Raw genomic sequence first — 25,810 nt, 5'->3', positions numbered from 1 at the left:
GGGAATAAAAGAGTGCTGTGAACCAAAAAAGCCCAAACAAACCAAAAAACCAAAAAACCTTCTCCGGAAACTGCAGGCAAGTCTGAAGAACAAAGCAGGAGCACGCATTTATGGAGAAAAAGGGCAGGGAGGGCTCTTATAAACTAAAAGTCCATTGGAGTAAACTGGGAGTTGGAAGTATACTCACTTCTTATTGGCTGAGCTGTTGGGGGGCGAGGTGGGAATAAGGAAAGCCGGTCTTCCCGCCCTCTGGGAGAGTGGAACACATTCCCGTGCAAGGTCAAGTGTATTCAAGGTTAGGTCTGTCTCTTCTTGTAGGGTCTGCAGTTGATTCTGCTTGTAGGGCATCAGAGCTCTCCCTTCTGAAATCACCCACGAATGTACATTTACTTTTTTTTATCCTGTTGTGTCTATTAATGAGAAAACATGCTCAACCTTAGCATCATGATCCAGTACAGTGTCGGGGGGCACCTGGCTAGGTCAGTCAGTGGAGGGAGTGACTTTTGAACTCAGGTTCGTGGGTTCGAGTCCCACACGGAGTGCAGAGATTACTGAAAAATAAAAGTCTTTAAACAAAATTTTAATGTGTCAAATTCCATCCTTCATGGCGCAATTTGCTTTGCCCTTCTTCAGGATTATGCGGCATCTCCGGCTCAATGTTTTTTTTTTTTTTTTTTTTTAAGATTTTATTTATTTATTTGACAGAGATCACAAATATGCAGAGAGGCAGGCAGAGAGAGAGAGAGGAGGAAGCAGGGTCCCTGCCCAGCAGAGAGCCCGACACGATGCGGGGCTCGATCCCAGGACCCCGGGATCATGACCTGAGCTGAAGGCAGAGGCTTTAAACCAATGAGCCACCCAGGTGCCCCCGGCTCAATGAGTTTTAAAAATAGCGTCTACCCACAAAATAGGAGCAGTGCTCTCATTTCTTATTCCCATTTTCAACACCCTACAGGGTGATTCCAGTTGTTCCGTGCTGGTATTTAGTTCATGTAAAAGAATAAAATTCTTTAGGGATTAAAATTGTTTTGTAGGGGCGCCTGGGTGGCTCAGTGGATTAAGAGTCTGCCTTTGGCTCAGGTTATGATCCGAGGGTCCCAGAATCGTGCCCCGCATCGGACTCTCTGCTCAGCGGCGAGTCTGCTTCCTCTTCTCTGCCTCTCTGCCTACTTGTGATCTCTGTCTGTCAAATAAATAAATAAATTCTTAAAAAAAAAAAAAACACCCAAAAAAGAATAGCCTTGACAGGGGCGCCTGGGTGGCTCAGTCAATTAAGAGTCTGTCTTCTGTTCAGGTCATGATGACAAGGTCCTGGGTTGGAGGCCCTCCTCCCAGCTCTCTGCTCAACAGGGAGTCCGCTTCTCCCTCTCCCTCTGTGCTCACTTGACCTCTCTCGCTCTCTCTCAAATAAATAAAATCTTAAAAAAAAGAATCGCCTTGACATGTAAAGAGATACATTTTTCATAGATTTTTAAAAACACATTCAAGAAGTTTTTTTTTTTTTTAAGATTTATTTACTTACTTAAGAGAGAGAGAGGGAGAGAGAATCTCAAGCAGACTCCATGCTGAGTGCAGAGCCCATGGTTGGACTATTCTCACCACTGTGAGATCACGACCTGAACTGAACCCAAGAGTTGGACTCTTAGTTGACTGCCCCACTTGGGCGTCCCAAGAAGTTAGTGTAAATACAGAGCACTTAACACTGTTTTCTGTTCTTTCAATTTGCATAATTCTGCTGCTAAACAGATATTGGAACTCATAAGGAAAAATAAAAAATAGGCTTCCCAACATGGATTATTATTATTTTTTTTAAGATTTTATTTATTTATTTGACAGAGAGAGATCACAAGTAGACAGAGAGGCAGGCAGAGAGAGAGAGAGAGGGAGGCAGGCTCCCTGCTGAGCAGAGAGCCCGAGGTGGGCCTCGATCCCAGGACCCTGAGATCATGACCCGAGCCAAAGGCAGCGGCTTAACCCACTGAGCCACCCAGGTGCCCTTTATTTGTTTTTTAAAGGCTTTATTTTTAAAATTTTTTAATTAAAAAAAGATTTTATTTATTTATTTGACAGAGAAAGGCACAGCGAGAGAGGGAACACAAGCAGGGGAGCAGCAGAGTGAGAGGGAGAAGCAGGCCACCCGCCAAGCAGAGAATCCGATGTGGGGCTCCGTCTGAGGACCCTTGGATCATGAACTGAGCTGAAGGCAGACCCTTAATGACTGAGCCACCCAGGCACCCCTATTTTTATTTTTTATTATGTTCAATTAATTAACATACAGTACATTAGCTTTTTATTTTTATTTTTTAATTATTTTTTAGTATTTTTATTTATTTATTTGACAGAGAGAGAGATCACAAGTAGGCAGAGAGGCAGGCGGGGTGGGGGGGAAAGCAGGCTCCCCATCAAGCAGAGATCCCAATGTGGGGCTTGATCCCAGGACCCTGAGACCATGACCTGAGCAGAAGGCAGAGGCTTTAACCCATTGAGCCACCCAGGTGCCCCTATTTTTATTAAAAATTAAAAAAAAAGATTTTAAGTAATCTCTACACTCAGCATGGGACTTGAACTCACAACCCTGAGATCAAAAGTCACATGCTTGGGGTGCCTGGATGGCTCAGTCGTTAACCATCTGCCTTCCGCTCAGGTTGTGCTTCCGGGGTCCTGGGATAGAGCCCTGCATCAGGCTCCCTGCTTAGCGGGAAGCCTGCTTCTCCCTCTCCCACACTTCCTGCTTGTATGCCCTCTCTCACTGTCTCTCTGTCAAATAAATAAGTAAAATCTTAAAAAAAAAAAAAAGTCACATGCTCTACCAACTGAGCCAGCCGGCGTCCACATGGCTTACTTTAAAAATCAAGAATTTGGGCAGGTTTTTTTTCAGAATGAAAATGTAATTTCAGCACTTCAACCAAACTGAGGATTTTCCCAATGTTATTTGTTCGAGAGAGCCACTGGGGAGATTTTGAGAGAGAACTGAAAAATACTGCGCAGTAACAAGTGGCAACAATCCTTTGATCCCACAGTTGTAACAGCATAAAGGGTAAGTCAGAAACCAATTTCCTGACACTTTAGTGTCGGTAGAAGAGCCAACAGGCTGTTTGAGCCGCGTTGAAAGGCAGGACAGCCAATGCCTCCCACATGTTGCTCCCAGAGCATGCCGGCTCTGAAAAAATACTGTCTACTACATCTTCCATCAACAGCCATTATCATTTGTATTTGTAGTGTCTCCCATCAAAAGCAGTGAAATTCTGTCAACTTCCAGCACAGCGTGAAAAATAAGACAACAACAGTCCCAACATGGAGTTGCTTATGCTAAGCTCCAGTTTCCCTAACCCGGGCGTGCAGTTTCAGCTCACCCAGACGCGGAATCTGAACTGAGCTGTGCCGGAATCGCCTGATTGGCGCTAGTCAAGTACTCTGCCCGACAGACCCCTGAGGGAAGGCGACCTTGCAACGGGCAACCTGTTTTGGGCCTCCTACAACTTACTGCCCTCTTCTGCCCATAGAAGTCTTTCACTTCGGCCGTTCCCTGGAGTGCCTTTCCCTTGGCTCCATTGGTTGTTGCCGGATTCATGAATCACTAATAAGAGCCAACAAGATCTTTAAAATTTGCTCGGTGGAGTTTTGTTTTTTAATCTCAGTAAGGGAGTCTCTGTGAACATTTGCTATTGTTTTTGGGGTCTCATCTGGGAGGGATTCTACTTGTACTAGTCTTAGAATCAAGCTTTGATCACAAGAAAAATACTTTGTAAGTCAAGGGAAATGGGTTAGTCCTTCCCAGCTGCCTCCTGGGACCCCTCTTGGAGATGCACTACATACCTGCATTTACTGAAGGTATCCTGTAGTAAAAATTAATTTTTTAATTAACTCATTTAAAAAAAATTTTATTTATTTGTTTGACAGAGATCACAAGTAGGCAGAGAGGCAGACAGAGGGAGAGGGGGAAGCAGGATCCCTGGTGAGCAGAGAGCCTGAGGCAGGGCTCAATCCCAGGACCCTGGGATCACGACCTGAGCTGAAGAAAGAGGCTCTAACCCATTGAGACACCCAGGCACCCCTTTATTTTTAAAAAGATTTTATTTATTTATTTATTTGAGAGAGAGAGAGAGAGAGAGAAGGAGCAGAGGGAGAGGGCGAAACAGAGGCCCTGCTCAGCAGGGACCCCAGTGTGGCGTTCAATCCCTAGCCTCCGGGACCATGACCTGAGCTGAAGGCAGATGCTCAACTGACTGAGCCACCCAGGTGCCCTGTAGTAAAAATTACTGAACAACAACAACAACAATAACAACAAAAACAAAGCAAAACAAAAAACCCACCACCAGCCCCTGCACCATAAATATCTAATCAACTCTGGGCCAGAGTTTTACTTGGAGGTAGAGGCGAGGTGTAGAAGACAAAGAATGGGCACCAAAATCTCCCCATAGGCCCTCCCTTCCTCCAGCCATGGCCACTGCCCAGGCCTCATGCTCCCCGGGGGCAGCTGTGCCTGCCTCCTCCACCATCGCTCTATCTAGGCTCTCTGTCAAGGTGCCTCCCCTACCCTTGGTCTCCATCACAGCACCACGCCTTTCCTCCAGGATGTGGAGCACAGCCCCAAGCTGTCGTCTCACTTGATGGCTTCTCCTTCCACTTGATTGGAGGGTCCGTAAACTCGAGGACCTCAGTGTGTCTTGTTCATCAGGATCCTCTGAGAAGCATGATGAGTGTCAAGATATGGCTGCTGAATATGTTTCATAAAAGGATAAATGTATGGAGGAGGAAGGTACATGGATGGGAGAATGAGCAGATGGGTGAAAAGGAAGAAAGGTGGGTGGGAGAGTGGATGGTGGAAAAGTATAGGAAGGTTAGATGGATAGATGGAAGAATGACTGGGTGGGTAAATAGATGGACAGGTGAATGGAAGGATGGATGAATGGAAGGATGGATGGAAAGATGGATGATGGATGGATGGAAAAAAAGACGGATGGAAAGATGGGTGGGTGGGTGGATAGATGGATGGGTAGATGGATGGATGGATGGATGGGTAGATGACTAGATAAATGGATGGGTGGATAGTTCATTTGTATAAATGTAAGAATGGATGGCTGGGGGGTGCCTGGGTGGCTCAGTGAGTTAAGCCTCTGCCTTCAGCTCAGGTCATGATCCTGGGGTCCTGGGATCGAGTCCTGCATCAGGCTCTCTGCTTGGTGGGGAGCCTGCTTTCCCTCCGACCTGCCTACCTCTCTGCCTACTTGTTATCTCTGTCAAATAAATAAATAAAATCTTAAAAAAAAAGATTGGATGGCTGGAAAAATGGACGGATTGAAGCATGGGTGGGTGGATGGATGGACGATGGATTGATGGATAGATGGATGGATGAGTAAATGGATGGGTAGATGGGTGGATGGATGGATGGATGGAAAGATGGGTGGGTGGGTGGATGGATGGGTAGATGGCTGGATAAATGGATGCGTGGGATGGGTAGTTGGTTGGATGAATGTAAGAATGGATGGCTGGAGAAATGGGTGGTTGCCTGGAAGGACGGGTATCTACATGAAACTTTGGATAGAGGGATGAAAGTTTGAAGGGATAGATAGATGGAGAAAAAGAGAAGGTAAACTTTTCCAAAGAGAACTCCTTTTTCAGACATCTCCAGGGAAACAATTTATTACTGAAGCATAGAGGTGCTAAGAGTAGCGGGAAGGGTCTCACCCCCTATCATGAGTTTAGGGGTCTTCTCTGTCTGCAACCCCAGTGGCTGGTGGGAGATGATGGCTGAAAGGACAGGACAGTCAAGTGCAGGAGTTCACATTATCTGGAGCCTAACTGCTGGGTTCCCTGATGCTAGGCAAGACTGAGTCACAGTGTTGCTTAAAGTAGCAGTAGGCGTGCACATTCAAGGGATCCTTCTAGAAGCATATCTGATACTACCGCAGGCCTTGAGTCACATTTCTTGTTTTTGTTTTTGTTTTTTTCTATTTCAAACCTTGAGTCAAAAGTTCTGGAAGACAACAAAAATGGCTGTTAGTGTCCTAGTCATTCAAGGAGCACCCATGAAGTCCCTCCTGTGTGACAGGTGCTTTATAGAGACTGGCGATACTCCCATGAACAAGAACCTTTGCTGGGGTGATGATGCGGAAGCGGGGGTAGAGATGCTTATTTGAACGCATGCTTCCTTCCAGAAGGGGATGGGGCTGTGTGGAAAACAGGTGACGTGATGAGAGGGGGTGGAGAGGTACTTCCCTGGGGTAGTCAGGGAAGGCTCGGGTCTGAGAGTCAATAATGAGAAAGAGCCAGTCATTCAAAGATGAAGGGGGAAAATGGGAATGGTAAGTGCAAAGGTCCTGAGGTGGGATCAAGCTTGGCCTGGTTTAGAATCTGAGGAGTGGACAGTGTGGCTGGCCCAGAGTGGAGACTGAGGGGTGCGAGGGGAGTGGGGGAGGTCAGCCTCACAGGCCAAGGCAAGGAGCTGCCATAAAGCTGAGATGGGATTGATCTTTCAGTTACCTCGAAGTCACCAGGCTTTTTGAATGGCACCTCCTCACTCAGTTCCTAACTGTGGCACAAACCTGCTCCTCAAGGGACTTACTCAGTTTCAGACCCCAAACTGCAATGATCCTCAAAGGGGCTGTTAGGTTTTTGTTTTGTTTTGTTTTAAGATTCTATTTGTTAGAGAGAGAGAGAGAGCGCACTCACTCGTGCCCAAGTAGGGGGAGGGGCAGAGGGACAAGCAGGCACCTCGCTTCGCAGGAAGCTCCATCCCAGGACCCGGGGATCACAACCTGAGCCCAAGGCAGGTATTTAACTGATGGAGCTACCAGGCGCCCCTACATAAAATCTTTAAAAATAAAATAAAATTTCCATTGTACTGGGGGGACAGGAAGGCACTGCAGGACCGGCCAGCGACAATACAAGGATGGGTATATATGGGTGGCATCTCTGCGCATCTGCTGGTCAGCAGAGATTGCAGACACAAGCCAGAGGAGACTATGACAAGTGACTGTGCCCCTGGGAGATCCCGGGAGGAGGAGGGAGGCAGAGACCTGGAGGAGATGGACTAGGGAGGCTGGCCACTGCCTGGAGGGACAGGGTGAGTGGGGGAGAGGTGTGGGGCAGGGTGTGGGGTGTGGGGCTCCCTGACAGCTGTCTGCTGAGCTGGAGATACAGGCAGCAGGCGAGGCGTGAGGGTGGACAGGGTCACACCTTCACTTTCAGACAGTCTCTAGTGGCCGCCGGCTACGTGTCTCCGGGCATTGAGTGGTGTCCCGGCCACCACCTACTCGATACCAGCAGCACCCTTTCCCCACTCGTGACAGCACCAAGGGTCTTCAGACACCCCCCTCCCCAGGGCAACATAGCCTCTCTCTGAGGACCCCTGACTGAGACAGACACTGAGCTCTGATTCCAGCCTGCCATGAAGACAGAAATCACAACGCCGTGGACAGCAGAGGGCACCGGGGAAGCTTCCCTTCAGAACACGTCCATGCAGCCTTGCCAGAACTAACTCGCGAGTGAACTCGGCTATGTCGTTTTGACCTCCCCCAATTTCTGTACACCCTCCCAGGGGCTAACGGGAGTGCAGATGGGTACACGGCTCCGACAGAGAGCAATCCAGTGCTCACTTTCCAAGTAAGAACCCCCTCCACAGACACACGAGTGAGGCCCGTGCACTCAGGTGTTCAAGCTTGTAGAACAAACATGCGGGAAACCAAGCCAATGCCCAGCCGCTGGTCATGAGGAGTCGCCTTCTAACCCACATGGGAATACGGTGCAACAAGGTTGTGGACTTTCTGTGTGGACAGGGAAGAGCCAGGTGTGGTGGGGGCACAGAGCCAGCGAGGTTTGCCATGGGGGCGGGGGACGGGGGTTTGAGAGCCAACCCAAAGGAAAGTAGAGGCTACAGGGGGCTGGTAGGATGGACAGAGACACAGACAGAGGGATGAAGAAAGATGGAGAGAGCGATGGCATCTTGATACTATCTTCCAGGCCCTGAATCTGGTCATGTCTAGAGCTTCCCCCTTAGAAGTTTCTTGTTACAAGAGCCAATGAATCCCCCTTTTCCTTAAAGCCAATTTGAGTCAGCCTGGAGCTACTTGCCATTCCCGAGGACTGGAAGGTTTGAGAACCCCACAGAAAAATCAATTTAAGTCAGCCTCGAGCTACTTGCCATTCTCGAGGACTGGAAGATTCGAGAACCCCACAGAAAAATCCAGCATCTACCTGGGAAGTTGGTCCTGGAGTAACGGTTTCCGGGAAGCAGGGTTGGGGGCATGGGGGGGGGTTCAAACTCACAAACTCCTTCCACCAGAACCCACCTATGGAACCATCTGGAGGTCCACTGGGTCATAGGCTGACGACCGCAGATCCCGTAGCAGGTCTTCTAGACTGCTCCTCAGCATGTTGTAGGGCGGCTTCTCATCGTACTCGAGGGTCATCACCACCTTCATGTACTCCTGCAGGGTCTCTGCAGTCAAGACCCCCGCCACCATGAGAGAGGCCTGAGAGGGGTCCTAACCCGAACCCAGAGCCTTGGGGGCTGTGCCCAGTCTCCGCCATGGAATTGCCTGGAACTGAGGCCTGGAATTGCCTCAGGCACTTGGATTAAATTTTTTTTTTTTTTCAGTAAAACATCCAACATATGTAACAATAGAGCGGTATCATGAGCCCCCTCATGGGTATCATGAGTCTACCCATCGCCCAGTTTCAACAACTACCAGCTCACAGCCAATCTTGGTCATCAAAACCCCCGCCACTTCCTGCTCTGGTCTTGGGGTAAAGCAAATCCCAGCTAATTATATCATTTTCCTACAATCATTTAGGGTGTCATCTCTAAAACAGGGGCTAGCAAGCTTGCACTGGAAAGTGCCAGAGGATGACAGTTTTGCCTTTGTGTGTGTGTGTGTGTGTGTGTGTGTTTGGGGAGGTGTCTGTGCGATTCCAAAACAGCCACAGACAACTCGTAAGCTTGTGGGCACGGCTGTGAGTGAGGCAAGACAGGTCTGTTTATGGACACTGAAGGCTTATTTTAGATGAGTTTCATGTACCATTAAATGTTCTTCTGATTTTTTTTCCCCGCAGCTATTTATTTTTTTAAGATTTTATTTATTATTTGAGAGAGAATGAGAGCACACATGAGCAGAAGCAGGGGTGAGTGGGGGGAGGGGCAGAAGGAGAGGGAGAAGGTGACTCCCTGCTGAGTGCGGAGGCCCCACTCCCCCAAGCCAGGGCTCGATCCCAGGACCTGGGATCATGACCTGAGCCAAAGGCAGATGCTTAACCAACGGAGCTCCCAGGTGCCCCTTCCCTCAGCTATTTCAAATTAGAAAACAAATTGGAGCACCTGGGTGGCTTAGTTGGTTAAGCATCGACTCTTGATTTCAGCTTGGGTCAATAATTGCAGGGTCCTGGGATCGAGTCCCTTCTTGGCTCCTTGCTCAGTGGGGAGCCTGCTTCTCCCTCCGCCTGCTGCACTCCCTGCTTGCGCATTCTCTCTCCCTCACTCTCTAAGTAATAGGTTAAATCTTTAAAAAATAGTTTTTTAAAAAAACGAGAGTTCTGGGACGCCTGGGTGGCTCAGTTGGTTAAGCAGCTGCCTTCGGCTCAGGTCATGATCCCAGCGTCCTGGGATCGAGTCCCACATCGGGCTCCTTGCTCAGCGGGGAGCCTGCTTCTCCCTCTGCCTCTGCCTGCCATTCTGTCTGCCTGTGCTTGCTCTCTCCCCCTCTCTCTCTCTGATAAATAAATAAAATTAAAAAAAAAAAAAACGAGAGTTCTGTAAGACAAAACCAGGTGTACATGTGTTTATCTGTGTTTGCTTCATACGTAGAGGAAGCCCTGGCAGCAGCTTGGAGGAGTGCAGCCCTCCCATCTGTGTCATGTCCCTTTGTTAACATCTGCTGCTTCCCCCAGCATGAGGCAGAGCTACTTGGCCACCTGTTGAGTCTGGGCTGGCCTTGTGACTGCTTGAATGTGTCAGACTGATGTTCTGGGACTCCCATGGTCTACAGCTTCCCCTCTTGTTCTCTTGGAATGCTGACAGGGCTTCAGGAAGAAGCCCAGAGTGGAGGCCTCCCAGACCTGCTGGTGATAAGCACCTCCAATTGCCAGACAGGAGAGAGGAGCGCTGAACGGCCCGGTCGAGCTGCCAGATGGTGGCATCGGCACGCGTTCCCCTGCCCTGTGGGGCCAGGAGAAGAATCACCTGGCAGAACCCAGTCTGTACCACTATCTCAGAGAAATTTTCTAGGGAAATATAATATTGTGTGTGCGGTTGCATATATGCCTTGTGTGCACAGAAGCGTATTCAGAGATGCCTCTGTATTCTTCAGGGAAGATTCTGGTTTTATGAGAACGGGCATAGATGCATATGTGATTTGGAGAGGTAACACTGGGTTGGACACAAGTCACCTGTCCCCACCACAGCCCCCACCTCAGGACATACCTGAGGGACAGATCCAGTGACTGCACTGTCCCACGAGGGTCTCTGGGTTGTCAAGAAACCTGACAGGACAGAGGTGTATGCAAGAGGTCTTTTAGGGAAGGGAGAGAAAACTTTCAAAGCAGAATGTCTAGCAGGGGTATGCAGACCCCTGTGATCTGTGGGAGTTATGCTGGGTAGCAGGGCCTGCCAACACCCCATCAGTGAGTGCTTTTAGGGGAAACACAGTCCCCGGCTCCTGCGAGGTTCTGGTTACAATGTTTTCATCGTGACCTCCATGCTCTCTACTTAACTTTATCTTACGTGTTTAAAGATAACTTGCTTACTATATTGTTGATCTAGCCACACTGAACTCACAGGCAGCAGCACCAAAACCTAACACATGTATTTTCCCTGTAAGGCTCATCCCAGTGTTCTTACACCTTAGGGAACCTTGACAGCTCTTCAGCATCAAGCATGGGACCATTTTAAATGGTGAGATCACCAGGAAAAAGCACAAAAAATCTGGAAAAAGTGGCATTAAATGGACCACTTAAAGGAGCCTTGTTTATAGTGTGAGATTCAAAGCGAGAAGGCAGAACATCGCCTTTTTTGACCTCACCTGGGACTGTGCGCATCAGACAACTCAAAAATTTCTCTCCTCTGTGTGTGTCTGTGAATGATCTGGAAAGTACTGGGAGTATGGATTCTGTGGTCACAAATACCTTTTGGTGAAGAGGCAAATTCACAAACAAGGAACCTCTGAATTATGAGGACTATCTTCCTCTTTATAAATGCACACATGTATTTGTGTACACACTCTCTCTCTCTCTCTTGGCCAACTTGAGAAAACCAGAAATTCATCCACTTCCTTTGTTCCACCCTCGCAGTCCCAGCCCACTGTATCCTCTCTGGCCTGAATCACAGGCCTGGCTCCCCTCTATTTGCATAGTGCTGGCTGCTGTCCTTGTCTCCCCCAACCCCAGCCCAGAAGTCTCCAAGCTCCACCCTCCTACTCCCCAACCCTCTCTGACTTATCCCCTCTCTCTCCAGTTCAGGCCTCATCCTCTCTTCTGGGACCTCAGCCTCTTCCCCAGCTTTCTGGCCTAGTTTCTATGTTTCTATGCCTAGAACTGACTTTGCCCCTTCCTACTCACAGCCCTCAGGGGACTCCCCAGTGCCCTAGCATGCAGGGCTGCCAGCCCCTCTGGCCTTGTCTCTCTGACTTTCTCTTCTGATCTCATGCTCAGGCCACACCAAGCCCCTTCTGGTTCCCTAAGCACCCACTTGGCCTTGGCATATCCTTCCTGAGTGCCTGGGCACTGTGTGCAGAGTCCACAGATGCCCTGAGGCAACTGTCAAAGACACAGGAAGGATCAGGCAGGTCTGACTCTCATCTCTCCCGGCAGCCTCAGGATATGTGTGGCGAACTGCTGAGGGATGGCACCAAAGAGCTGTGCCCCTCACATGCCATAGATTGCACAGCAACCCTACCCTGGCTGTCGGTGTCTGTGGGACCTCCTGGCCCAGCCTGCAGCCTTAAGAGCAGGGACCAACTCCCACCGGCACCTGGGCTTTCCCAGAGGGGATTTACACACCAGAAAGCCTTGAAGAATCAAAATGCCTCTCCTAATTCTTTTACTCATTCATTCCATCATGAATTAGACTGTATCAAAAAAATGAATTAATGTTGAATACATGGGAAAAGGCCATGCACACCAGGAAGACACCCTAGAGAAGTTAGAGTTCCAGAAAATGTGCATGTGGCAACATCACCCCCTCGTGGACCTTTGTGTTACTGCTTCAGGTCTTGGGACCCAGGCTTGGTGCAGAGTCTATGATGCACCCATCACCACCATCCCCATCCCCTTGTGGAGTGCCTTGATGTCTGAAACACAACCCTCTGTGGTTGTGGTTGGGATCTGGGGCTCAGGGAATGAACTGTTACTCACACTCCAGTCATCTATGTTAAAGTTATTACTAGGACATATCTTATTTACGCTGCACTAACTTGGTGAGTGTGGAGCCTTTTAGGGAAGCACTCACTGATGATCTCTGGTGAAGCAGAAGGTGGCAGAGTTGTGCAAAGTGGTATAGGGCTGTTCATAAGAGTCAGAGGAAGTAGTGGAAGGGGGATTAAACCCAGTGGAGCCTCAGTGGGTGATTTCACCCATGACAAGTGGTGCCCTCCGCTTATTCACATTTGGGTCTCCAGCATTTCCCAGCACAAGGACTGGCACATAAATGCCCTCTGGAAACAGGTTCTGGATGAATGAGTAGTTCATTCATGTGCTGTCTTATCTGTGTAGAAATCTTGCCTCTCTTGTCCATCTGGGAAAGCCCTCTGCTCTGACACCGGATCAGGCATCTCTTGGGTCAAGGCACCCAGTGGCCTGAAGCCAGCTAACCTGCCTCCCCTCTGCTCCTGTGATGTTCCTGGGGCTGCTTTCGCCCTCATGGGCAGCACCTACTTCCTGCCCAGGCGTCTCCTCCCAGCCTGGGAACTCCCCAAGGCCAGGGCCGCATCTGCCTGACCTGTGTCCACACTGAAGCCTGGGCCTGTGAAGGAAGGCTCACACATGCTTTCCTTGTTCATTCGTTCAGCAACTATTTCATGAGCACCTGCTGCATGCCAAGTGCTGTGGCGGGAGCAACACAGTGAGGGGTGAGCAGATGCAGTCCCTACCCACACAGAAATTTGGCTGAAGGTGGCACCATGGAGCAGTCTCTATCTGCTGTCCACTGTCACTTCTCCCCTTTAAGGGCAGAACCTCCAGGGTCAGCAGCCACAGGCTGGAAGTGTGGCTTTGGGGTGGCCATGTGGCCAAGAGATGCATGTCATTGCCATTTCTGTCTCTCAAAAGCAATGTGAGATGGTGCCCGCAGAGCCAGCCCCACAGGAGGACAGATGCACATTGGAGAGGCCAAGGCTCTCCTCTCGAGAGGTGAGTAAACATCTACCTCGTCTGAGCCACTGTGTTTTGGAATCTCCTCGTAAGAGCAGCTCAGCTTTGTCCTTAATGTAACAGAAGTGTGTACAGGGCAGTTTATAGGCTCCGGGCACATCGAGACCTTTAGCAGTTGGGCCCAATGCTCCTACTGCTGCTGTTACCAATTCTGTGACTTGTTTTCTCCTGGCTTGGTTTAAATATGGAGAGCTACTGGAAAACTAGAAAGGAAGTACAAAAATAAATTCTGACAAAAATAGGGCAATGGGCTTCTGGTGGGTTCTGAGGCTGGCTTCTGGGGCAGAGGTTGCCTGTGGAAGCCTGGGAGCCCAGGAATTCTCTCTCTCTCTCTCTCTATGTTGCTCTCTTTTTCTGGAGAGGTCAAGGACATATCAGCGCCAAAGTGAGATATCCTCCTCATCTCACTGTCCTTCTGGAGGTGACTCACCTGTCACCACTGCCATGAGACCTGCCTGGACCATTAAACCAAAAGGAGTGGTGTGTGCCTGCACCCTGACAGTCGGCCTGGTGGGTACCCAGGGCTCTGGCCCATTGGTCCCAACTAGTCTGGCCTATCACATGGTCTGTGTTTCACTCTTCATCTCTTTACTGCCTGTCACCTCCACTAGTATAGGAGTTCCGGAAGGGCAGGGATGTTTGTCTCAGTTATTCCTATATATCCAGGGACTAGACCATGGTGTGGTGCATAATAAATGCTCAATAAGTATCTGTTGAGTGAAGGAAGGCTGCCAAGCCACCAATCCATCTGTGATAAGCCTCCCACACAGCTTCATGTTGAAAGAGCCTTCTCCAGAGTCAAATGGCCTGGCTCTGAGTCTAAGCACCTCTCCTTAGTAGCTGTGTGACCTGAGCTGATTCCCTAAGCATTCTGTGCCTCAGTCATAAGAGCATTTATCTGAGTTGTTCTGAGGATGATACAGAGTGCAGTGTCTGGCACAGACAAGCTGTCCTCCCGTGGGTCATTACGAGCAGGACAGTGTGGAGGGGGGCAGATCCCTTCCTCTGACTGAGCACCACAAGAGGAAAACTGATGCACTGGGGAGTGAGTGAGCAGAAATCTGAAGGACAAGTAGATTCAGGGCATGCGACAGTTCATGCCAATCCCACACCCACCCAACAGCAACATCATGGCTTTTTCAAGGAGCCAGACATATCCAAACAAACAAATTCAAGAGCAGTATTCGGAGGCAGTGAACTAGCAATGTAGCTAAAGTTAGAAAATACAGCACTAAGTGAAAGGAAGCAAGGAAGAGAATGACATTTAGAGCTCAGTACCATTTATGCAAATTAAACACACTGATCATAGATTGTTCAAGGTCACAGACATGTCTGTAGTCATTGGAAAGCAGGAGTCAGAAGCAGTAAACTCGATGCACGTGTGACAATGCAGTTAAAGTTGAAGAACAAGGTGCTGAGTGAAAAATGCCAGAAATAAGTGAGATTTGGAGCAGAATAGTATTTATGCAGGTCAAACACACATAGTGCTGCCCCCACCAGGCGAGTTAAGGATACAGATACACTTAAACACAAGTATCAGCAGAACATATATTAAGTATGTTTGAGTGTGTGTCCATGGTTGAGAGAAGATGGTGGGGGGTTATAAAAGGGAAACAATAGAACAAGAGAGAGGCTCAGCATGAACTAGCGACACGGCACACAGAGAACTGAGAAGCACAAAGGACTCGATGTCCTTCTCTGTGGAGTTTTCCCTCCTCCCACCAGGCACACTTTCCTTGGATAATCCCATTCTTTCCCAGGTCATCTGCTGACAACTCCTGAGCTAGCAATGAGGTCTGAGTTTCTAGACATTCCTGCACTTCAGACATGGATGGCCAAACCTCTCCTAGATGGGCCCTCCTAGATGACTCCTGGGCAAATCTCAGCAGCCCTGCCAAGGCTATACTAGATTCTGGATGCCAACCTCTGGACCCGCGGGCTTCCCCTTACCCAGCAGTATACTGTCCTTGGTGCTGAAGACCAAGGTGCCTGCGTGCCCTTCCCACCCAGCCCTGCTGACCACTGTTCTTGGTGCTGACTATTGCTCTGCACCTGCATGATTCTCCCGCTGTCTTTGGTGCTGAACGTCTCCCCATCCAGCTACTCTTCCACTGTCCCTGGTACTGAATGTCTAAACCAGAGCTAGCAGGATCTGGTACTTTTATAAGCCGACGGCAGGGAGAGGAAGTGTGGACACGGGTGGCCGGTATTGTCACGTGCTGAAACAGAGCCCAGGCCTAACTGCTTAGGCTGCCCACATGTCTGTGAAGGAACGGATGAATCATGGTGTCCTGTGCACTGTGAGTATTTTCTACAGGTCAGACTGTGCTGAGTGCTGCGTACCTGACTCCCCTGAATCCTTCCACAAGTCCTGAGGTAGGTGCTAAGAATATCTCATCCCAGGGAGAACATAAGGCTTGTGGAAGTTATTAAGCTGCCCACCCAACACACTGCAGTGATAGGGTCGGTGTCTGACCCCAGGCAGTGTGACTCTGGAGCCCATGCTCTTGTCCACTGCAATGGATGCTATTGGATATGCCCGAGTATTGTAGAGGCCTTGGTTCTGCTGGACGCTGCCTCCCCCTCCTTTTTGTTCCCTGCTGGGTTCTGAGCTTCTGCCCCACCTTCTGGGGTGCTGGGCCAGTGCTGCATTCTGCTGACCCCCAGACTCACTTCTGTTTCAGTTTCATGATATCCTCGATATTGGGAAGGCAGTCTGTCCATGGAAGTATCCCGTAGAGCCATTTCAGCAAACAGTAGCCCAGGGTCTGGAGGTCACTGCGGCGGGATGGCCCTGGGGAGGCAGGGCAAGAGGAGGCAGCTCAGTCCAAATGCTCCACGTACTGACACCTCCACTCTCTTTCTCTGACTCAGTGCACTCAACCACCCAAGCACACAGGCTCTAATCTGTTCATTCACTTTCTCATTTACCTGCTCTTGTGCCCTTATGAGTCTCTCAATTACTCTCATTCGCTCTCTCAGCTGTCCCTACATTCCTGCTTTTGCTAGCTTACTTCCTTATCTACTTGTCTTTTATTCACTCACTCATCCATTCAATAGGTTCTCAGAGCTCTGTGCACCAGGCCCCATCCCACATTCTTAAATCCCAGGCAAGAGTTTGGTTGGCTTCCAACCCTTGACAGTCTAATGGAGACACAGTATGGTGTGGGATTACCTGAGCTAGGGCGGTGGCAGAAAAGGGCATGAGGGAGCCCAGAAGGATGGGCACTTAACTCAGCCTCAATGGAGGAAGGTAATGGATCCTGTGGGATTTTTTTTTATGCTTCTTAAATAACATAATTTAGACAACAATGTGTGTAAGCATTAAACAAGCACTGAGAGTTGACTGTGCCAGACCTTCTGCCACTCAGTGCTGGAGGCACAGGCACCACCCCTTTCCTGGGGGGTGGGGAGTCTGATGGGAGGACACAGGTAGACCTGTGGATGTATACAACATCAAGGGATTTGGGAAGGAGAGGCTGAAAACTCCTCAAGGAGTTTTCTCCTCAAAGTATTCTCTTTTTACTTACTGTGTGTACTTTCCTTGGATAATCTCATTCCTCTCCCAGGGCTTCAGCTGACAACTCCTGAGATTCTGCTGATATGTGGGTCTCCATCCAGACTTACTCCTGTGCTCCAGATATGGATAGCTGGTATCCATGCCTCCTTGACAGCCTCTCCTGAATGACTCTTGGACAACTTTTACATTCCCAGTCTAAACCAGATCTTGAATCTGACCCCTGGAACTGCCAAGTGTTCAACCACTTGCTGTCCTTGGTGCTGCCCTACAACTCACTAACACAGGCTGTCCGTGGTTCTGAATCCTTATTCTAGCTCCCTTAGTGTGATTCCTGTGTCTGGCCACCTGCTGTCTGCGGCTATGAAAACCTAGAGCCCGGGTGCCTGGGTAGCTCAGTTGGTTAAGTGTCTGCCTTCGGGTAAGGTTATGATCCCAGAGTCCCTGTTCAAGCCCCACATCAGGCTCTCTGCTCAGTGGGGAGTCTGCTTCTCCCTCAGCCCCTCACACTGCTCTTGTGCACTCTTTTACTCTCTCTCAAATAAATAAATAAAATCTTTTTTTTTTTTTTTTTTTTTTTTTTTTTTTAAAGATTTTATTTATTTATTTGACAGAGAGAAATCACAAGTAGTCGGAGAGGCAGGCAGAGAGAGAGAGACGGAAGCAGGCTCCCTGCTGAGCAGAGAGCCCGATGCGGGACTCGATCCCAGGACCCTGAGATCATGACCTGAGCCGAAGGCAGCGGCTTAACCCACTGAGCCACCCAGGCGCCCAAATAAATAAAATCTTAAAAAAAAAAAAAAGAAAAGAAAACCTACAGCTATCCTTGTATGAGAAGCATATCTCCATGGTCCTGAATCCCTTCTCTGGACTCTTACCGCATCCCTTGTGCAGGTCAAGGCTCATGAACTCAAGATCCCCCTCATGGGGGCTCCTGCTGCCTTCCACGTAGGCCACGTGTTTGCCACCGGGGGCATAGCGGAAGGTGAAGCCGTAGCCTGCCAGTGTCACCTGTGTGGACATGGGGAGAAGCCATATAGTTTGGAGGTTAGGAGCTTGGATTCTAGAGTCAGAGAGTTCAAACATGGGTGCAATTTGAAACAACTGAATGCCAAACAGTACAGAAGAGCATGAAGTGAAAAGAACCTAAACCAACCACCTTTAGTCCCCAACCCACCACTCAGAAGTAACCACTAATAGTCATTTCTTTTTTTTTTTTTTAAAGATTTTATTTATTTATTTGACACACAGAGAGAGAGCGAGCACAAGCAGGGGGAGCAGCAGTGGGAGAGGGAGAAGCAGGCTCCACACTGAGCAGGGAGCCCAAAGTGGGGCTTGATTCCAGGACTCTGAGCTGAAGGCAGACACTTAAATGACTGAGCCACCCAGGTGCCCCTATTTTATTAAAAAAAAAAATTGATGGATTGATTAGGGAGGGAGAGAGTGGGGAGCGGCAGAGGGAGAGCGAAACTTAAGAAGACTCCTTGCTTAGCTGATGACCCTGAGATCATGACCTGAACCAAAACCAAGAGAGTCTGATGCTTAACTCACTGTGCCACCCAGGTGTCCCACCCTTGCACTTTAATAGTGGTTCCAGGCATTAAAATTTGGAGCCAGATAGCCATGCCTGAAGTTAATGAAGTTCTGGATTTTTCCACTCAATGGACAAATAATTTGTAACACCTCCTTATACATTTTTCTAAAGCCATGTTAAGTTGGGCTTCTGTCATTTGCAACTCTAAAAGTAATTAGAATTTATTTAAAAATGTTATCTAATCAGTACTCCACCAGGAATGTATATTTAAAGTTTTATCACTTGACTACTACAATCAATACTGTCAGAAACATTTTGTACATATATCTTTGCACAGTCCTGTGAATATATGGATAGGACACATTCCTAAAAGATGAACTGTTGGATCAAAAAACCCCAGATGCATTTAAAATTTTGACTGCTGTATCCAAATGGCCTTCCAGAAAGGTTGGCCAATTCACACTTCCAACAGCATATAAAGAATTTCTGTTTCCTTACATCCTTATCAGCAATTCTTCATTCTTTTAAGTTTTATCCACCCCTAAAACAGGAAGTTTTAATTTTTCAATTTCTATGATTATGGACATTATTTAGGAAGGCTGAGCATCTTTTCACATGGTTAGCTAACCTGTGGGTTTCTTATTCTGTGAACTGCTTTTCCTAACCTTTGTCCATTTTCTACTAAGTCGTTTAAATCTTATTTATTCAAAGGAGCCCTTTGCTTACGATGGATAGCAATCCTTTGTCTGTGGTAAGCATTGTGAGATACATGGAGGTTTTGCGGCAGATGAGATCCTGGGCCCAGAGAGCCCCTGGGGTGGAGGGGACCTGGCTATTACCTGGCTCAGGTCCTCTGGATTCACAAAGATGTTCTTAGCTGTCACATTTCCATGGACGTACTCATTCTCATGGAGAAACTCCAGGACATCCAGCTGGGGGAGAAAGCAAGCATCTCCATGATGATGAATGGAAAGAAGTTCTGAGGCAAAGCCCAGTGAAGGAACCTCCACAGTTGGGCCTGGGGCCTGGAGGTGCTACTTGTGACTGGCAGGGGGAAGCGCGTTTAAACCTGATTCTCAGTGAAGCATTAGGAAGCCCGTTCCCAATGACATACCTAAGCATGTCTTCTAACTAGGCTTTGGAAAAATCAGCATTAAAGGTAGTATCCGTTTTCCACCTACCTCTTCCGGCTATTCCTCTACTGACTGTGAACTCAGGAGGGGAAGATGTTGGTTTCTTATTGCCCCCCCACCCCCCACCCCGCCAAAACTAAAAAAGCAAAACTCAACAGCCACTTACACCAAAGACTTCTCATTTCTCCCAAAGAGCAGAAATATGTTTAGTTAAGCAATCTGTATTTCTTATCCCTAGCTATGATTTCTTCGCTGAGATCTAGACTCATACACTGAACTACCTGGGTGTTAGTTACATCCTGAATATATCCCGAAGCCCACCTTGACCCCAAGGCTTACCTGTTCACTAGGTTCTTGTTCTACAAACTCTCTGTCCCTACAGCTCATCTCCTCAGGCTTGTCCTCTCATGCCAACCTCACCTGGCCTCCTTATCACACCCTCCTGTCCATGACCATGTGCCCCCAGGGTCTTTCTGTACCCAGAGATGATCCTAACTTTCTTCTGCTCCCAATCCTCCCATGGCTCCCCAGTGCCCTTACAACAGAGTCCTCAGCTTGGTGTTCTGTGTGATTGGTCACCATTGACCTCTCCATGCCATCCTTACCTTACCCTCTGGGGAGACCCAGACATATCAGCACAGAGACCTTCAGGACACACCTAACAGGTCACTCCTTGGCCACTCCCAGCTCTCCAGGAATTTAAATTGGGTCTTTATATCGTCCATCACAGCACAGGGATATTTCTTTCTTTCTTTTTTTTTTTTTTTAAAGATTTTATTTATTTGTCAGAGTGAGCACAGGCAGACAGAGTGGCAAGCAGAGGCTGACGGAGAAGCAGGCTCCCGCAGAGCAAGGAGCCCGATGTGGGACTTGATCCTAGGACGCTGGGATCATGACCTGAGCCGAAGGCAGCTGCTTAGCCAACTGAGCCACCCAGGCGTCCCAACACAGGGACATTTCTGTTCAGAGAACTTTCATAGCTTGTGAAACTGTTTAATATCATTCTCCCCCACTAGACATAAAAACTATACCCCTGTTACTCCCGGCCCCTGGGACAGTGTATGACACCCAGCTGTGACCTGATAACTATTTAATAAAAGGATGGATGGACGAGGGACTAAATCAGTGAACAAATGCTCCCTCTCCCATACACACCTTTGCCTAAGCTGTATCCTTGGCCTGGAATATTCTCTCTGTGTATCTCCTCCACTCCCACTCCACCCACCACCTTGCCATTTCCCACTCGTGGCTTATAACCAATCTCCACCAGGAAGCCCAATGGAGTCCCTCATTTTGAGGCTGGGTCCCCTTCCTCCAACTCCCACATGGGAATGCTTATCTCTCTGGTTCTAATGGCCCAGTGTTCATCTGTTTTGGTCAAGTGCTAGCCCCCAGTGGCCAACAGAGGGACGCACAGGCTGAATGTGTCAGTGAACAAACCAGCGGATAATCTAGGACCCAGGTCCCCATCCCCTGGACAGGAGCCAGCAGCTGCAAGGTACCTACCAGCCGGCAGGCCATCTGGAACACAGACTTCATCGACAAGACGTGCTTCGGGTTGTCATCCAGGACCGACTGAAGGCTCCTCCCCAGCATGGGAAACACCAGGAACCTGGAAGTATCCCAGGAAGAGGGAGAGAGGACAGGGCAGGGGGGGCATGAAGAACAGAGGCTGGACTCTGGCTGGGTGGCTATAAGGTCCCGGTTCCGGGCGAGAGCAAGGGTTCCTGATTGTTAGGGGATCAGCCTGGCTCAAATATGGGGAGAAGGAAGCCACGGACCGGCTCCAGGGGCCCGGGCACATGACATGGAGAGAAAGAAAGGGACCAGCAAGGTGGCTGGCAGGTGAAGTGACTCACCTGTACCTGTCCTGGTGAATCCCAAAACCAACGCAGGTGGGGATGGCCAGGAGGGGGGTCGAGTTCAGCTTCTTCCACTTGTTCACTGTGGGAGAGGGGCGAGAGGTCAGAGCCCCCGTGGTCCTGGGGCCCACGGTCCCTTCTCAGGCAGAAGCAAAGAGTGCCTGAGCCCAGCCCAGACTGCCAGGCTCCTGGTCAGAGATGTCACCTCTATGGGCAGGTGACAATGGGGTGGTGAAAGGGTGCTCATTGCTGACCTCTGACTGTAACCTACATCTGCAGGGGACAGGGTGAGCCCAGCTGAATGCATATACAGATCTGGTGTGGAAGGGACAAGGACAACAGAGTGACCTCTGAATTCACATGTGTCACTGGTAAGATCAGGAAATGTCTCAAGTGTCATGGCATCAACCAGTGGTCTGCCCATCTCCCAGGATCTCGGCTGGATGGTATAGAGCCAATAGCGTGCTGGTAAAAGTTTAATGACTGTCTGTCTAGGGAAAGATAGCCCTGACTGGTCATGTTTGCCGATTTTTTTGGTGTCAATGCTTCCAACCACAGCCCATTTCAGGCCATGGGTCTGAGATCATGGAATGTGGAGCTGGAAGAGACGCCACACACCATTTGTATGGCATTTTCACCAAGCAGGTACAATGGACGTGAGCAATGTGTTCCGGGCGGCCCGCTGCCCACTATGTACCTAGAAAAACGATTAGGAAGTGATGAGTTTTGAGGATCTGAATATTCATTACTGTTCTTAACATAATGTATTTGATTGTAAGATGATGTAATTAATTTTAAATAATGACTATGCTTAGTAACTGCCTTGTGGTCCTGAAAATTGAATGCTTGGCTCAGAGCTGGTACAGCTGGCCTCGGCCCATGCTGTCTGTTCTCTGAGGCCTGACAGATGACTGGGCACATCTGGGCCTATAATGTTATCCCCGCCCTTCCCACCCCTTCAGAGGGAAGCTGCTGTTCTGACCAAGCTAGAAGCCCTAACTCTCTTCCCTTCACCCATCTCCGGGCAAGATACCTTGCAGAGGCTTGGCGGCCCGCTGGAAGAAGTTCTGCTCGTTGAACAAGCGCCCATCCTTGGCATCCTAGTCAGGAATGGCGGGGGAGAAGGCTGTCATGGCAGAAGCTCTTAGACAAGGTTGTCACTGGCCATGCATCATCCCAGGTTAACGCCAGCAACCACCACCACGACCCCCACATCAGAACTAAATTCCCCAGGGTGCTGCATGTGAACACATGACTTCTCATTGCCCAGATTCCTCTTCTTTTATGATAGGATCCACAGGTTTCCCTAGGCCTGTGGCCTTCAGTTAAAAACTACATTTCCCAGCCTCCCTTGCAACAAGGAATGACCCTGTGACCAACTTCTAGCCTATAGAGATGTAAGCAGATGAGATGGGAGTGACTTTCAGGTTATGCCCTCAAAGGGCTGGGCAGGCTCTCCCTTTCCTCTTCTGTTCCAGGTGGCTGGAATGCAGCGGAGATAGCAGGAGGGGGGCAGCCATCTCAGCCCATGAAATGGAGGTTATACATGACTGGTACAGCTGGCCTCTTAAGAGCACGGGTTAAAGAGAGCTAGGTTCAAATCTCAGCACTGCCATTCATTCCTTCTTTGTACAAAACACCTATTATGTGCTGAGTATTCTACTGGCATTGAAGATACAGAAGTGGACAAAGCAACTTGTACGCTGGGTGCCCCTGGGCAAGTGATCAAGTCCCCATTTCCTCATCTGTTAAATGGGGGGAACAAAGGAACTATCTACCAGGCCTGCTCGTGAGACTCTTAGCCCTGGGTTGGGCACAGAACAGGCCCTCTCTCTTTCTCTCTCTCTTTTTTTTTTTAAGATTTTATTTATTGATTTGACAGATAGAGATCGCAAGTAGGCAGAGAGGCAGGCAGAGAGAGAGGAGGAAGCAGGCTCCCCTCTCTGCTGAGCAGAGAGCCTGAAGCGGGGCTCGATCCCAGAACCCTGGGATCATGACCTGAGCCGAAGGCAGAGGCTTTAACCCACTGAGCCACCCAGGAGCCCCTTTATCTCTCTTTTTAAAAAAATTATTATTATTATTATTATTTTTAGGAACAGGCTCTCAGCAAGCAGGTGCCGTTACTCATATGTTAGCCTGGCTCTGGAGTCCACTCACACAGCCTCTATCTAGGACCACAGGGTGGGAGGTGGGGGGGCACCAGGACTGGCTGCCCCGGTGTTTTAGGGGTGAGAAAATCTGCACAAACGAAGGTAAGAAAATGAAAGTCACCTATAAGTACAGCTCTCAGGGGTAATGATGAAGCTGCTAACTAGGATGATATACTGTTATAGGCTCTTCCTCTCTGGGAGGGACGCCACTCGCCTGCCTGGCTGCTTTCATGTTCTTGGTTGGCTTTCCCTCTGGGCTCCCCTCAAGTGCATGTTTCCCATGTGCTAAGGTTGTGTATGATTTCATGGACTCCTCAGTGAAGGGACCCCATCTCATTGCTTGTCTGATGGGCCCCAACACCCAGCACAGGGATATATAGCGGTGCTCAAGAAATACACACTCTAAGACAGGCAGGTGGGTCACACAGTGTGGGTATTAGTGGCTCCCTCACCCAGATGAGGAAACTCAGCCCCAGGAGGGAAGAAGGCACCTGTCCAGATTGCCCTGTGCCAGAACTGGGGTGCGGGGCAGACCTCACGGCAGTTTCCGAGTCCCCTGTGATAAAGAACATGAGGCTGGAGGGAGATGTGCCTGGTCTGAGGTCCCATGGCTGCCCGCAGGCCAAGACCGAACTCTTCTGCCTGTGCCAGCATTCCAAGGGGCCCGGAGGTCATTGGTGCACAAGCCACAGGCCCTCCCATCTTGGCTCTGCACCCCGGGGACACTCACAAGTTTAAGCGAGAACATCTGCTTCTGACTTGACTTGCAGGCGAGGGTGGAAAGAGCCTCAGCTGTGGGTGGACAAAATGAACCAGGTTATCATCTAGAGGGAAGGCAAGTCACGGTCCTCAAGCTTCCCAGGAATGAGCAGCACTTTCGCTTCTCTGGTTCCCTGGGGATCAAGTACACTCTTGGCTTTCAAGACCCCTTCCTTCCTACTTTCAAACAGGCTCTTTTTTTTTTTTTTCTTAGTTAATATTCAGCTACACAAAGAGGGTTATTGATGAGAAGGTCTGCCTGCTCTCCTTGGAAAGGCTTGCTTGCAAGGGTGACCCCTGACTGGTGTCTGGGAACCTGGGTTTGAGGAGGGTTCCAGCATTCTCTAACAATAAGAGGAGGGCTCTGTGCCCAAACTATCATGCTGAATAGATGCTTTCCTTGTAAGAGTCTAGAATTTGGTACATTCCAGGCAGAGTGCACCTATGTAATGAGTTTCCAGTAAAAACCCTGGGTGCTGTGTCTTTCAGGAGCGTCCCTGGTAGATGACATTTCACACATGTTGTCACACTTCCTTGTGCAACCCGTGTGACTCCACAGGGAGAGGATTCTCGAGGCCGATGCTGGTCCCCCCCGGACTTTCTCCCCATTGCCTGTGCTCTGTGTCCTTTTGCTGTAATGAATTGGGGGACAAGAACAGCTATGGACTGAGGCTTGTGGATGGGTCCTCTTTGTGAACAAGTGAGCCTGGCGGGGTGGTCCTAGGGACCCCCAACACACCAGCTATTTGCATTTGTTTACACGTATGGGTAAGTACAGATGTAGAACCCCTGCGAGGAAGGACTTCTTGTCCCAGCCCCGTCCCCCGGGGAGTGCTGTCCCAAGTAGCCTTCAGCACCTCAGGGGTCCCCAAAGCTGCAAGCCTGGGGTGGCCCATATCCAACAGGTTTTCAAGGGGGATGTAAAGGCCCATCTGTGTTGGGTCAACACAGAACCATGCTCAAAGACCACTTCTGCTCCAGAGCCCCATAGGGACAGATGAAGCTATGGCTGGCTGCACCCGCCTCCCACCTCCTTCTTCCCCTCTTGCTCAAACACCCTTCATGTTTGTGCCATTTGGTTCGGTTACAAACCCCGTACTAAGAGTGGGCTTTAAAAGCTCATGGTTTCCCTTTAAGGTCTTCTACGATGTTACTATTACTGCTCTTGCTGTCATCATTAGTGCCACCTGGTGGAGGAGACGAGAGCGGAGGGTCAGAGAGGCCAAAAGACAGAGGAGGCCACTGGGCCACCAACTCTCTGTATGACTTTGCCTGAGGCGTTAGACTTCTCTGGGCCTCCGTTGCCAAGTCTGTGAAATAGGAATGACGAAGCCTGCCCCCGGGGTCGGAAGCAAGGCTCAGATGGGCCATAGCTGAGCATCAAAGCTGGTTTCCGCCTTCAAATGCACCACTTGGTGAACCCACCCGGCCCCACAGCCAAGCACCAAGCCGGGCTCACAATGGGTGCTTGGTGTGTGGCAGCTTTCAAAATATCA

The 25,810-nt window shown here is 49.4% G+C and overlaps 1 protein-coding gene across 5 annotated transcripts in view; it reads right to left on the bottom strand.

Moving 5' to 3' along the window:
• Nucleotides 1–4,055: 4,055 nt before the first annotated feature.
• Nucleotides 4,056–25,810, bottom strand: part of VRK3 (VRK serine/threonine kinase 3) — a 197,096-nt gene continuing 175,341 nt past the window's right edge. For 4 of the 5 annotated variants that reach the window (XM_059151070.1, XM_059151068.1, XM_059151067.1 and 1 more), the window contains exons 6-15: nt 24,286–24,347; nt 22,439–22,505; nt 21,403–21,487; nt 21,050–21,155; nt 19,250–19,342; nt 17,755–17,887; nt 16,033–16,153; nt 10,418–10,476; nt 8,292–8,440; nt 5,628–5,977 (exon numbers count right to left, since the gene is read on the bottom strand). In XM_059151070.1, coding sequence (XP_059007053.1) covers nt 8,292–8,440; nt 10,418–10,476; nt 16,033–16,153; nt 17,755–17,887; nt 19,250–19,342; nt 21,050–21,155; nt 21,403–21,487; nt 22,439–22,505; nt 24,286–24,347 — 875 coding nt within the window. In that variant the 3' untranslated portion in view covers nt 5,628–5,977. Of the gene's footprint in view, nt 4,685–5,627; nt 5,978–8,291; nt 8,441–10,417; nt 10,477–16,032; nt 16,154–17,754; nt 17,888–19,249; nt 19,343–21,049; nt 21,156–21,402; nt 21,488–22,438; nt 22,506–24,285; nt 24,348–25,810 lie in introns of those variants that run through there. The other variant, XM_059151069.1, reaches the window with a different exon arrangement.

Source organism: Mustela lutreola, chromosome 16, assembly GCF_030435805.1.
Source record: "Mustela lutreola isolate mMusLut2 chromosome 16, mMusLut2.pri, whole genome shotgun sequence".
Lineage (NCBI taxonomy): Eukaryota > Metazoa > Chordata > Mammalia > Carnivora > Mustelidae > Mustela > Mustela lutreola.
The sequence above is the reverse complement of the archived record's forward strand: the minus strand, read 5'-3'. Positions and strand labels throughout refer to the sequence as shown.